The following is a 13475-nucleotide window of genomic DNA, read 5'->3' on the forward strand; positions in this document are numbered from 1 at the left end:
GCGCATGCGTGGAGCGTGCCCCGTGACGTCACAGAGGCGGATCCTCCTCTCCAGCGTTGGGTTCTTTGGTTGCCCCCTTGAGCGGGGCTAAACCCGTATCTGGCGGAGGCGCGGATGGAGCACCAACCAAGCATGCCTAATAATGCGTGCACACACACACACTTGTCCTAAGCCTGTAATTCTGGGTGTATGTTGACCTGGGTGCAAGCCCCATTTTGGGAGTAGCAGGGCTTACTTTCCTTTGCTTTTAAAATCATGACTGCACGGTATTGTAAGCGGCCTCCTTGAGCACTGCTTTCGGGAGAAAGACGGAAGTATATAAATCCTTTGCATAAATAAATGAATCCGAGTTATGGTTGCTAATGAAATCAGGGTGTTTCTGGGTGACAGTTGAGACCTATTTAAGATTGGCCTGGAGTCGCCAAGAATCACAGCATCAAAATCCCAGGAGCCCTACCAGAGGGTGATTTTACTTTGGAAGGGCAGGTATGTATTTGCATATTGTCCAGATTGATGTCGCCAATTTATTGGGGAGTGTACACGATTTGGGTTTTCCAGGCTTATTGGAGCTTAACCCGATTTATGTCGGGGTAAAAAAAATATTCACTTTTTGCATCGGGTTTTTAGGCCAATTCAAAATATCCGATATGCCCCATAACTCACAGTATTTCACCCCTCTTAATCCCACGGTAAAGCCTACTGGCTGGGAAAGGCCCAGATGACTGTTGAAAGCAATCGTGTAGATTTGAGTGGCTTGGAAGTGTGAAGGTAATGGGGGGGGGGAATATTGGAGAGAGAAATCTCCCCAGAACAATGTGGCAACCCTAATCCTTGTAAACATGTTTAGGATTGTGCTGTTATTATTTATTATGTTTATAAATCCACATAGTGCCCAAAGCGGTATAAACTGATTAAAATATAAGTAAAACACAACATTCAGTAAGAGGCTCCGCAGTACAGTTATTGCACTGCTGGTTCAGATCAAAGGTCCATTCTCATCATCCTATTTCTCACAGTTGCCAACCAGATGCTTCAGGGATCCCCAAGTGAGGACAGTCCATCCTCATTGTTTGTTCCCTCCAAACGGGTTCAGAGGTAAGCTGCCTCTGGATAGCCATAAATACATCTCTTTCAGGGATGTGTCACCTCCAGCCTCAGAAGAACTGCGATGCCTCTCAAATACCAGTTGCAGGGGAGCAACAGCAGGAGAGAGGGCATGGCCTCGCCTCTCGCCTATGGGCTTCTCAGAGGCATCTGGCGGGCCACTGTGTGAAACAGGATGCTGGACCAGATAGGCCTTGGGCCTGATCCAGCAGGGCTGTCCTTATGTTGTAACCAAAATTTGTGCAATCCCAAGTATCGCTAGTTATATTTAAAACCTTTGTACAGCTGAGGGCTGAAAGAGACTGCTTGCCTCCCCAGCAGCCTGCCTGTATGTACAGGGATCGCCTGGTCATCTTTTCAGTGTCGGGGGAAACCTTAAAAAATTTTTTTTATTTCCCCAGGGATTTATTTATTTTTTAGTTATGTATTTGTGATTTAGGAATATCTAGGCAGGGGTAGGAAAGCTCTGGCACTCCTAACATCCCCTGCCACAAGTGGCTTGTGGAGCTGCTGGAGTGCCAGAGGTTTCCTACCTGTAGTGATAGTCAGGCTTGAGGGAGGACTAGACCTTAATTAAAGTAGCTGCTTGGAGAGTAGAAATTTGGAGATTTCCTTCTCTAAATAAGGAAGAAACCCCTGGGAGTTATTCGTACTTGGCTTCATGCTGCGGGGTAAATGTTGAGTGAAGTCACTTCGAATCACACTCGCGGCATTGAGGGAAGCAGCCCCTCCCCTCTGCTCTCGGTTTTTGTTTTTACAAGTTCACATGGCATACCTCCCTGTTTTCCTTCTAGCCAATAGGTCGGGGGAGAGATTGCTAAAGAGCTACATCTGCATTTGTAAAGAGAGTATCCCTCTTATCACGCTAATGGTTCTACCATCAGTGTCTCTCCCTATTTGTGCCTGAGTTTTCAGAAAAAGTAGCTTCAAACCAGCATTTTAAAAACCCGGAAATACCTCGAGATAAGCTAGAATTCGCAAGACGAAGACTGACTTGTGTGTGGAGTGGGTCCAAGGATCTCAAAGGGACTTTAGGGTAAGTTTGGCTAGTGTGTGAACACACACACTCTCTCCCGAAGGAGATTCGGGGTAGAAGCCCTGTCTGTGAAATCTGCAGGAGAATCAAATCCCTGGGGCCCAATCCAGAGTGAGGGCAGGGTTTACTGGACAACAGCTGGTAGAGGAGGGATGGATTAGAGTTCAGTTCTTCCCTGGTGACCTCTGAAGGTCTGATCAGCAACTATTGTAGGACAAAGGGAGTCTAACAGCCTTGGGCTGTCAATTGGGAGAATGTCAAGTGCCAGTAGAGAAAATAGTAATGTCTAGGGATGTGCGAACTGGTTCGGATCCGAACTGGGGGTGGTTTGGAGGTTCGGATCCGAACCGAACCACCCCTGGTTCAGTTCGAATCCGGACACCCAAAAAGTTTGGACACCCAAAAATTGGTAGGATGGTAGCTGGCACCCAGGGGTACCTGTCACCCAAACCCCAAAGCAATCGGGCACTCGTACGATTTTTTATGAATTTTTGAAAATTATTTTTAATTTTTTCTCATAGGATATAATGGGACTCGAACCAGGCTATTATTCCTTATTGTGGAGCACCCATGGGTGCCAACAACCATGCAAACCCTGAAGCAATCAGACACCCCTATGATTTTTTATGAATATTTGAAATATTTTTAATTATTTTTCTCATAGAGTATAATGGGACACGAACCAGTCCATATCCCCTATTGTGGAGCACCTAGGGGCACAAAAGTGGGGTGGGTGGTAGACAGACAATTTTCAGGTGTCTGAACCGGTCCGAACTGGTTCGGATCCGAACCAGGGTGTGGTTCGGACAAAACCAAAACCGAACCACCCCCTCCTGGTTTGGACCCGGTTCGGATCTGAACCAACCCAGGCAAACCGGTTTTGTGCACATCCCTAGTAATATCCAGGCCTAAACTAGGGTTGCCAGCCTTTTCCCTGGCAGGGCTCATCTCTCTGTGTGACAGGTAGAATTTCAACAGACATATCCCATATTCTGCCCTGGGACATGATTAATTAAAATGAGTGTAATCTTTGATAGTGTGCAGAGAGCCTTTCCCTCTCTACAGGACAAGTGCAATCAGGTCACACATCTATGGCCAGTCGAAGTAGTCACTTTAGTGCTGAGGTCGAAAACTTAAATGGTGACCTCCAGGCTGACAACAAAAATATAATAGTATTAAATCAAAGCCCTGGCATTTGATGCTGTTTAGCAATGACTAGCATTTTATCACCCAAGGACTGCTGTCTTGTGCTACCTAATGACAATGCTAGCCTATATATAAATGCTAGCTTTAACTACCTGACATTGCTCAGGTGTGAGTATCTCTTTGTTATTGCATCCCTACAGAGGTGTAACTGTAATAGGGCAAGGGGAGACAGTTGTCTGGGGGCCCACTGCCTTGGAGGCCCCCCCCCGAGGCAGGTCAGATGACTGACTCCCTCAGTCGCGCACCCACCCGGGCTTCTTTCAGTTGTATTCATCCTTCAAAATTGATGTGAGTGTTAAGACCTGGAGCTACCAGAACAGCATGTCTTTCTCTAGTACCATTAAATGACTTGCATCGTCCACAATTTACAAAACCCTTTAAAAAATAATTTTGCTATTCTTTTTGTTACCACTATTCAGCCTCATTTAAGATTCCTTTACTTCATGAGATGAGCTTCAGTGGGGGGGCATTTTAAAATCTTGTCTCTGGGCCCACTCCAACCTTGCTATGCCCCTGCATCCCTATCTGTTTTGTGGCGATACCCATTGTATATCCGTCTGTCTGTGCGAGGTTGTCAGGGTTCCTGGGCACCCTATGTTACTCGTAGGGTCCTAGGCAGTCACTTTGCAAAGTTTGGTGTGAGTATCTCTTTGTTATTGCATCCCTATCTGTTTTTTGGCTATATCCGTTGTATATCCATCCATCCATCTGTCAGTGCAAAGTGGTTGTTGAGGTTGTCGGGTACCCTATGTTACTCGTAGGGTCCTAGGCAGTCACTGTGCCAACTTTGGTCCAGACATTCAATTGGATGGATGGATAGATAGATTTTGAATGATCAGTAAAGGGTTCTAGTGTAGTGTGACTTTCAGTTAGGCTTGAGTTCTCTCACAGATAGCAACCTGTGCAGTACTGCAGGGCTTCTCAGCCTTCGGTCCCCAGATGTTGCTGAACTACAAATCCCATCATACTTCAGGCATTATGGTTGGGGATTATGGGAGTTGTAGTCCAACAACATCTGGGGACCCAAGGTTGAAAATCCCTGCCTTGAAGATACAAACACAGACTCCTGGTTTAGATCTGGCAATGCGAACTGGGTGGTTCATCAGGTTTGTCCCTGTTGGTCTGTCTTCTGCTCGTCTAAGCAGTGTGCGTGTATCAGGGCAGAGACAGCAGCTGGATTGGGGCTCTGCTGCTCTGTACCCTGCCGGTGGGTAAGGGGCTTTCACTGTTCCCCTGCTGTGGTGTCGATCAGCCCAGAATAGCAACCTGGCTGCTAAAACGAATGGCTGGTTCTCACACTCAAACAATAGATAGGTGAGAATCAACGCACACAGGCTCCCAATTTGCACACAGGCGACCAATTTCCGGTTGTGATAATCTGAAGATGTTCAGCGATATTGTGTTGGCCAACGTGCCATCCCGAGATCCTTAATCATTGCCTACCCCTGCTCTAGAGTCTCTGAACAGGGAGTTGAAGCCTGAATTCTGACACACCGAGCAACTCACACTAACAAAATATTAACTACAGATCTCTGAAAGCCAACGTTTGGGACACAGGAGGGACAGCGATGTCTGTACCAGGACAGGGACTAGAAAAGAGGGCCTGTCCCTGGGTAAATTGGAGCAGTTGGAGAGTACGCATTGGTCCCTGTATAAGTGGAGTTAAATGGATAGAAGGCAGCACTCCTGAAAGGGAAGAACTGGGGGCTTGGGTGGGGAGGAACCCATCCCTCCAATTGGACTGTGTGGGTAGGCAGAGGATATGGCAGAGGACTCAGTAACAGTCAGGGAGCGTATAATAGCCTCATCTCAGCTGGAAAAAGGAGCTATTATCACAGCAGGTGCAACAGGGAGACAGAACAGACAGAACGCTTGTGCCTTTTGCTGTTTCACTAAATTTAGCTCAGCTGAATCACTGGAAGGGAGGGAGAACAGCTGACACAAAGGACTCGTTACCGTCTCTGCTGTCTCCCAACAGAACTGAAAACTGTTTTCATACAGATCCCTCACCAAATGCTGGCATGTGACTGAATGAGGGGTGGGGGGCGGGGAGAGTTAAAAAAAAAAAAAGGTCCCCAGCAGCGAATGGGAGCTAGACCTCCAAATTAATTTGGGGTGAGTAATTTACATTCTGTATTTCTGAATCTGCAATTCCAAACCTCAGTTTCAAGAATCCCCATAGTGTGAGCTTTGAGTTAGTTTACCATGGTCAGTTTACAAAATGTCACGTGCAGTTCACAGGGAATGGGGCTGTAGCTCAGTAGTAAAGCACCTGCTTTGAATGCAGAAACTCGCTGATTCAATGCTTGAACATCCTCAGATGGGGCTGAGAAAAGATGCCTGCCTGAAACCCTGGAAAGCCACTACTGCCAGCCAGCGCTGGCAATACTGAGCTAGTTAGTCTCAGTATAATGCAGCTACCAATGTACATATCCTGTACAGTAGTTCATTGTGTGTTTTGCATCAGCGTTTCAATTTGGGTATTAGGTTTTACTATCCCAGACCCATCACTCTTTGCCCAAGGGCTAGAATTTCAAATGGTAAGATTTCAAAATTGATCTAGAAATTTGTGGGTTCCGCTCTTCAAAATCCCAATGTTTGGTTCAAGAATATAGAAATCAGGGAGTTTTTGAATGCATGTACAGTTTTCTTTTTTATTAGCAAGAACCCACCTTCAACAGGGATAGGCAACCTTGGCTCTCCAGCTGTTGTTGAACTACAACCCCTATCATCTCCAGCCACAATTGTGGCTGGGGATGATAGGAGTTGTAGTTCAACAACAGCTGGAGAGCTAAAGTTGCCTACCCCCCCGGCCATAAACGAATCTCAGGAACCCACACACAAAATCAAAAGCAGATGCCATGTAAAATAAAGTTTCCCTTTTATTTTAAACTGGGCAAGTTCCAAACGTTTGTTAGTGTGGGGGCAGGGGGGCTCTAATTAGGAGCAAGGAGGCTGGTGGGGAGCAGGGGTGGCTCTGGGCCCCAACTGGACTCCCCTCTTCCCTTGGATCTCCCTGTGGGTCCCAGTGGTGGCGGTGGCCTCCACCTTTCTGATATGCCCAGCCTGAGAGTGTAGAGCAGGGATGATAGGTCTCTCGCTGCATGGCTTCCGCTGTTATTTTAAGCCACCTCTTGTCTCCCTTTTCCTTTTGCTTGTTCAGTCTATCTTTCTTCCACTCATTTGAAAGGGACTGTAGCTCAGTGGTAGATCTTCTGCTTTGCATGTAGAAGGTCTCGGGTTCAATCCCCGGCATTTCCGGGTAGGGCTAGGAAAGACCCCTGTCTGAAACCTGGGAGAGCTGCTGCCAATCAGTGTAGAGGACACTGAGCTAGATGGACCACTGGTCTGACTCGGTATAAGGCAGCTTCCTACGTTCCATTTGTTCAGTCGCTCTGTCCCTCCGTCCTTCCACTCTATTGGCTCTTGGATACACTCATTCATATATATATATAGTTCTATTCTTTCACGCTAAATTTGTACTCATTAATTCCTCGCCTGCTGTTTTCTGCCATTCCTTCTCTCATTCCTGAATTCATTCACCCCTCTTGCCTTGTACTTAGCTCACCCTTGTCCTGTCTCTCCATCCTGCCTCTTCTTAAAAATTATATTCTTTCTCTGACCCCCTTTCCTTGGTCTTTCCCCACACCTCACTCCTGCCTCTGTTTAATGTCCCTTAAGGGATCACATCCCTGCCCCCCGTCACTTCCCTTGCTTTCTACAGAGGGCAGGCAAATGGAGTGAGTGAAGAAGAGACTCGGGTGGAGGGGGCACACGCAGTGAGAGGGTGTGCTTCAGTTGCGCTCTGATAAGAGGTGTGTACGCGGGGGGTCTGCTCTGTGTTAGTTGGATGGTATTGATGTGGGTTGGGGCGGGGGGGGTCTTCTGGGTGCATCTAGGGCAGAAATCCAGTCCGGTAGCGGGGGTCCACTTCTTCGCTAGCACCAACGTAAGACGCTCGCATGCTGGGGGAATACTGTGAGACAACATATAGAGAGGAGTGGGAAGGTAAAGATTCAAAAGATATATTACTGTAGTGAAGAACAACAACAACTTAATGATAAAATTCAAAGTAAGAAGAGTCTGTTCCATAATTTTCCCTTCTATTCGCAAATGCATACAGTGGCAAGGCGGGGGAGGCAATGGGCAGATTGTGGCTGGCAATACAACCTGTGCATTTCCCCCCAGTGTGACCCCTGTGATTACTACAAGTTGCTGCATCCAAAGCAGCGGTGGTCAAAGATCAGGTCTGCTCAACTTTGCCCACCCCCACCCCCATTTTTGGACTTCAACTCCCATAATCCCCAGCTACAGCAGTCAATAGCCAGGGATTATGGGTATTGTAGGCCAATGTCTGCAGGAGGGCCGAAGTTGAGCAGCCTTGCCAAATATACTGCAGCGCCCTGCCCTCTGGCCCTGGTGGGGGCCAGCCTCCTTTCAAAAGTAACCCTCACCAGCTTGAAAGTGGCGTAGGGGGCAGGGAGAAGAGAGCCTTCTCTTCTCTCCTTGTGCTTCCTTCGGGTTTTGCAAGGAGTGTGAGGAAAGGTACGCCCTGCGAAGCTGGCAAAAGTCAGATCTGTCTGCTCTGATGGAGGTGGGGGGCATCTGGCACCCCAGTAAGCTGCTGCCTGAGGCAACCACCTCGCCTCACCTCCTGAAAGGACCGCCCCTGATCCAAAGCTGTCCTCCCATCTCTTTTTGTAGGCTACGTGCTTGTTAACCACAAAGTGTAGCCTCCTTCAGTCCAAGCTTCTATGACTGACGGTAGATTTGCCTTCCAGGCCCATGTCACCACCTTCATCCGAAACATCCTGCCTTCTCGGCAATTTCCAAGGGTCCATTCCGTGCAGTTCTAAAGGTGAAGGATTCCTGTCTCATTGCACTGAACCGCACTAAGAGCTTGATGTCTCTCTATTTGGCCAGGTGGATGAAATTCCAATTGGACCGGTTGGCCAGCTACAACCCTGATTCTGGTTCTAAACGAATCTGGTTGGCAAGGTGAGCTGTCAATTGGAGGCATGTAAAAGGTGAGAGCTGCCAGGCCACCACATGCGGCACACTGGAACTATTGCCAGCCAGGAAAACAAAAGCTCCGGATGGTTTTTTGACCAGCTGCCGAGTTTGGTGTGTCAAAACCAGCATTTAAAAAATAAAAATAAGCAGGAGCCATTTGTTTTTGTTTTTTTCTTGAACTGCATATTCCCTCCATGTGCACTAAAGAGTCAGCTTGCTGAGTTCATCCCCAACATGCTGCTGTGCAAGAGACTGCAGGCCTGTGTGCCTGGGATTCCTCTGTATCCCCCCCCCCCCCGCAACAGGTTCTGCCATGCGAAGAGGGGTGGAAAGTGTGGCAAAGCAACTTGGCACAGGCAGCTGTGGGGATGGTTCCCACACCATGTGTGGTTCCTTCACACCACCCTAGAACCTCCACTGAATCTGCTGACATGGGCGTCTGTAGGACATTTTCTGGGAACCAAGGGCAAAGCCAGCAATCCAATACCCCCTTCCCTGGGAGTATGCCCCATTCAATTCAATGGAAACTGGCTCAAGGGGGGGGGGGGCTATCCCCTCTTGCTCCCCCCCCCCCGCCGAATGCCCTTGTCTGTTGGCTTCAGCCACAGCACCAAACACATGGCTTTTGCTATTATTTCTTTTTCTGGCAGAGTCCACGTGGTCCAGCACAGATAGCAGCATAATGTTTAAAATCTAAAACTGGCAATCATATACAAATATTACAGTCCATCCGATTTCTAACAGGACCTCCTCCCATTTTAGCAGTCCAACAGGGGCCATAAAATGGGAGGGGTTGGTCCTGCAGCCACAGCACTGCAGCCTGTGGGGCGGGGTGCCTCCAACTAATGGAAAACGGGAGTCAGGGTTGCTAACTTACCGAAGGGGGTGGGGAATGACGGTCGATGAGGGGGACACTCTCAAATCGAGGACTGCCACTGTACGAAGCGCTTTGACTCCTGCAAGCAACACGGACAAGGAAGCTGATAATGCACCTCCTCCCCAAACCAGCATCCCAGATCTAGAAGGTCAATCTGCTCCCAGATTCAACCTGAGCTACTTGCAGCTTCCGTCCTGCTGGCTGCTCATAGGTTTCCAGACAACCCCTCCAGAAGTCTCTTCAGGTGGCGGTTAGTGAGATGCTGAGTTTATTTTGGTCATGTGACAGGAAGCCACAGGCTGGATCATGGGCCTTGATTTAACTAAGGTGCAGCTGAGACATTAACCTGAGCTGTGGATCCATTTTTTGTGGAGGAGGATTGGGTGTCTGGCCCTCTCTAACCACACACAAAAGGAAATGTGTGCTGCAGGGCCTCCACTTGGTTGGCCATTTGCACAGAGGCCAAATTTGCACACTTCTTCCCCCTCAAAAACAAAGGGTAGAAGGAAGATCAGGGAAATCACAACATATGTGTGCGCACAACTCTATGTGTGGAGTTCTTCCATCAGAGTTTATTTTATACTAGCCGACCCCACACAGAGCATCTGTGCGCTCTTTGGGGCCGGCGGTTACCTCTTCCCCCACCACCTTCTGCCCCAGTCTCCACTTCCCGGCCCAGCCACATTTCCTCCTCACCGCCACTTCTCCCACCCACCTCCTGGGCCTTGCCTCTGTGGCTGGGCTGGGTCCACCGCTGCCTCTGGCCGCTGCGGCCAGGCCTGCCGCTGCCATGGCAACCAATCCTCCTGGGTGTGCCTCAGCCAATCAGGCCCGTCCGCTGCCCAGCCAATCAGCTGGGCGCTGGGACGCACATTCCAAGGCATACCCAGAATAATTAGATAGATAGATAGATAGATGTGTATGTGATAATGGGAGGCTATTCATTCCTCCACCGTGAGGGTCCACAGCCAAGGAAATGTATCAACCAGGCCTAAGGAAAATTTAGGCCCAACCCCTTTATTACTACTATGAATATTTATATACTGCTTTTCAGCAAAAGTTCCCATAGAGAAACATACATAGAGAAACAAAAATAAATCAATAAAGATGGCTCCCTGACCCCAAAGGGCTCACAATCTCAAAAGAAATGTAAGATAGACACCAGCAACAGCCACTGGAGGGATGCTGTGCTAGGTTTGGGTAGGGCCAGTTGCTCTCCCCCTGCTTACTTAAGATAGTGAACAGCCATTAAGACCATATTTTGATCTCAATCTCTCATACGCAAGTGTGGCACGGCATAAAACACACACACACCAATAAATAGAAAGAGAAGGAAATAAAGAAAATAAAAAGGGGGCAGCATCCACTGCTCTTGTTTATGAACATTTTTGCCACGTTCCCCTTCTGTCTGCTGCCCTGTCTCCTGAAAAATATGTCCCTGAGTGTCCCCAGCCCTCAGGAATGTATTTCCAGGAGGCACTACGGGCAACAGAAGGAAGTGGGACAAAATGTTTCCACATGAGGGCAGCGTTAGTCTGGATGCTGCCCAGTTATTTTGGAGGCCTCAGAAACTGACCGTAATTTAGAAAGAGGGGAGAAACTAAACAGCAGCTGAGCACACATTAACTTATGGCATGGACCAGAAGGGTCACAGGGTTGTCTCCAGAAGAGCATTCTTGAAACAGTACAGTATGTGGAAAAGCCTCATGCTGGGTTCAGTGGGCTGATGGCAGGCCTGACCCGTATTGCTGTGTAAAGGGGAGGGAATAGGGGCTCATATGCATTAGTTGTTGGCTAACTCTTTTGGAAACAGTAGAAATGGGGATGGGTGAGTGAGACACATAAGGGACAGACAAGTGAAGAAAATAAAAGTAACCACTATCCTGGTCTCATACTAAACTGCTTGGGGAGGGGGGCAGGATATAGGAAATCCAAAGTGGTGCTGCTTGGATCCTGGTTTGGGTTCAGTGGGGGCAATCCTACAAGTGGGAACTCTGTGTGGTGTAGTGGTTAGAGAGTTAGATTTAAGAGCAGGGAGACCCAGGTTCCTCTTCCTGCTTAACCACAAAGCTTGTACCACAAACCACAAACCTTGGGCCAGTCTAGCCTATCTCAGAGTTGTGAGGATAAAGGAGAGGCGGTAGGGAGAATCAGGTACACTGCCCTGAGCTCCTGAGAGGAAGGGTGGGATTAAAATGTAAGACATAGATAAAATATACTGGCTGACATCCCGACGAACAAAGTGCTTGCACAAACGTGCTGCCAAAGCCCAAGGAAGTTGCGCTAAGGAGCTGCATGAAGTCAGGTGCTTGCATTCCAGACTAGTGTTGCACTTGCACAACAGGGAGGAGTGTAGCTGCAATGGTGACAGGGGTGTGAATGCCTGGGGGGCTCCAGCCGCCTCCTGCACCCCCCTGCACCGGGCCCTCGGCTCCAACCCGCTCCAGCCCAGTGAAGCAGCGCTGCTTCAATGCCAGCAAGAACAAGCAGCCTGTTCTCACTGGTATCGGGGCAGTTCTGCTTTACCAAGCCAGGGTGGTGACATCATCAGGCCATGTCAGCTCAGCCAGGGAGGGGCACTTCTCGGTAGGCAGGACAGGTACGCCTTGCCGCTCAGGTGAAGGCTGGGCAGCCACAGTGAAGGCAGGGGCCTATCTTCAAATCCTGCCCCAGGGCACTCTCCAACATGCCGCAGGGCCCCCCGGGTTACCTGAGAAAGTATGTATGACCAGTATGATCCCCACTGCACTTTGGGGTCATCAGGAGAGGTCTGGCTCTGGCTGCCACCAGCTTGCCTGGCAGCAACTCAGGATCGGGCCTTCTCTGGAGCTGCTCCTGGGCTCTGGAGTGTGCTTCCTATGGATATTAGAGGACTAAGAGCTCTAGCAGCCTTAAGAACCCTTAAAAAAAAAAAATCTCTTTTTAGCCTGGCCTTAAGTGATTGCGGAAATGATTTTATCCTGGTTTTAATTCTGTTTGTTTTTAATGAGTTGTCTTGTTTTTAATCTCTTTTTACATTTGTGAACCACTTAGAGTCCTCTATCTGTGTGAGGCGATATAAAAATCTAATAGATAAATTATAAACCCTTGCAACGCCACTGAAGGTGCACAACAGTGCCACAGTCACCTCCTGCTCCCAAACCTCCTCCCGATACATTTTGCAGGGAGCTTTTGCGCCTGGGTGCCATTTTGAGCACCCCCATGGGTCCATGCAGCTAGGCAACCCTTCTTGCACTAGTGCAGTGTGGTTGGTTGTGCGAGCGCAAGCCTTAGCCTGGATGCCAGCCACTATTCCCCATCCCCCACTGATCCAGAAGGCAGAACGTGGTTCCGGTTTTCTTTAAACAGTTCTCCCTACAAACACACTCACACGTCTTTCTTCCTCTGTCTCGCCTCTTCCCAACACTCAGAGAAGGAAGTGGACAAACCAGTAAAACCCTAACTGCCCAGGGACGGAAGTTTGGGGTGGTATACAAATCTGAAATAATAAATAAATTAAAAAAATAAATAAAAATAAAAATTATAGACCCTTAGAAAGGGTCGATAATTAAAGTACCAAATCCAGTCAATAACATCTGGTAGACTGTGTGCAAATATAATAAAATAATAATAATGATGATGATGATGATAATAAAAGAAGGAGAAGGAAGTAGAAGAACCAGTAAAACCCTAACTGCCCAGGGATGGAAGTTTGGGGGCAGTATACAAATTTGAAATAACAATAATATAATTAATAAGAGTAATGATAAAAATAAAATAATAATAATACAAATAAATAATAATAATAATTTGCCCAGGAAGGGATGGCGAGGGGAGCAAGTCAAGCATCAGGTGGGAGAGAAGCACTTCTTCTGCCTGAGCTGTTGCTGAGTGACCAGGAGAGGGATCTTGGGGTTGTGGTGGACCGCTCGTTGAAAGTGTCGATTCAATGTGCGGCAGCTGTGAAAAAGGCCAATTCCATGCTAGGGATCATTAGGAAGGGGACTGAAAATAAAACTAATATTATAATGCCCTTATAGAAATACATGGTGTGGCCACATCTGGAGTACTGCATACAATTCTGGTCACCACATCTAAAGAAGGACATTGCAGAACTGGAAAAGATGCAACCAAGATGATCAGGAGCCTAGAGCACCTTCCTTATGAGGCAAGGCTACAATACCTGAGGCTATTTAGTTTAGAAAAAAGATGACTGCAGGGAGATATGATAGAAGTCTATAAAATCATGCATGGTGTGGA

General features: G+C 48.0%; 1 protein-coding gene and 1 long non-coding RNA gene across 3 annotated transcripts in view; one reads left to right on the forward strand and one right to left on the reverse strand.

Annotated features, from left to right (window-relative positions):
- The first annotated feature begins 82 nt into the window (after positions 1 to 82).
- On the forward strand, positions 83 to 8504 carry LOC128331893 (uncharacterized). Its single transcript, XR_008310464.1, has 3 exons — positions 83 to 486; positions 1017 to 1095; positions 8270 to 8504. It is a non-coding gene; the product is annotated as an uncharacterized LOC128331893 (long non-coding RNA).
- The window catches only part of TTYH1 (tweety family member 1), a 110367-nt gene continuing 103102 nt past the window's right edge, over positions 6211 to 13475 (reverse strand). For both annotated transcript variants that reach the window (XM_053265871.1, XM_053265872.1), the window contains exons 13-14: positions 9237 to 9315; positions 6211 to 7322 (exon numbers count right to left, since the gene is read on the reverse strand). In XM_053265871.1, the coding sequence (XP_053121846.1) occupies positions 7242 to 7322; positions 9237 to 9315 (160 nt within the window). In that variant the 3' untranslated portion in view covers positions 6211 to 7241. The remainder of the gene's footprint in view (positions 7323 to 9236; positions 9316 to 13475) is intronic.

The sequence above is a fragment of the Hemicordylus capensis genome, chromosome 6 (assembly GCF_027244095.1).
Source record: "Hemicordylus capensis ecotype Gifberg chromosome 6, rHemCap1.1.pri, whole genome shotgun sequence".
NCBI classification, from domain to species: domain Eukaryota; kingdom Metazoa; phylum Chordata; class Lepidosauria; order Squamata; family Cordylidae; genus Hemicordylus; species Hemicordylus capensis.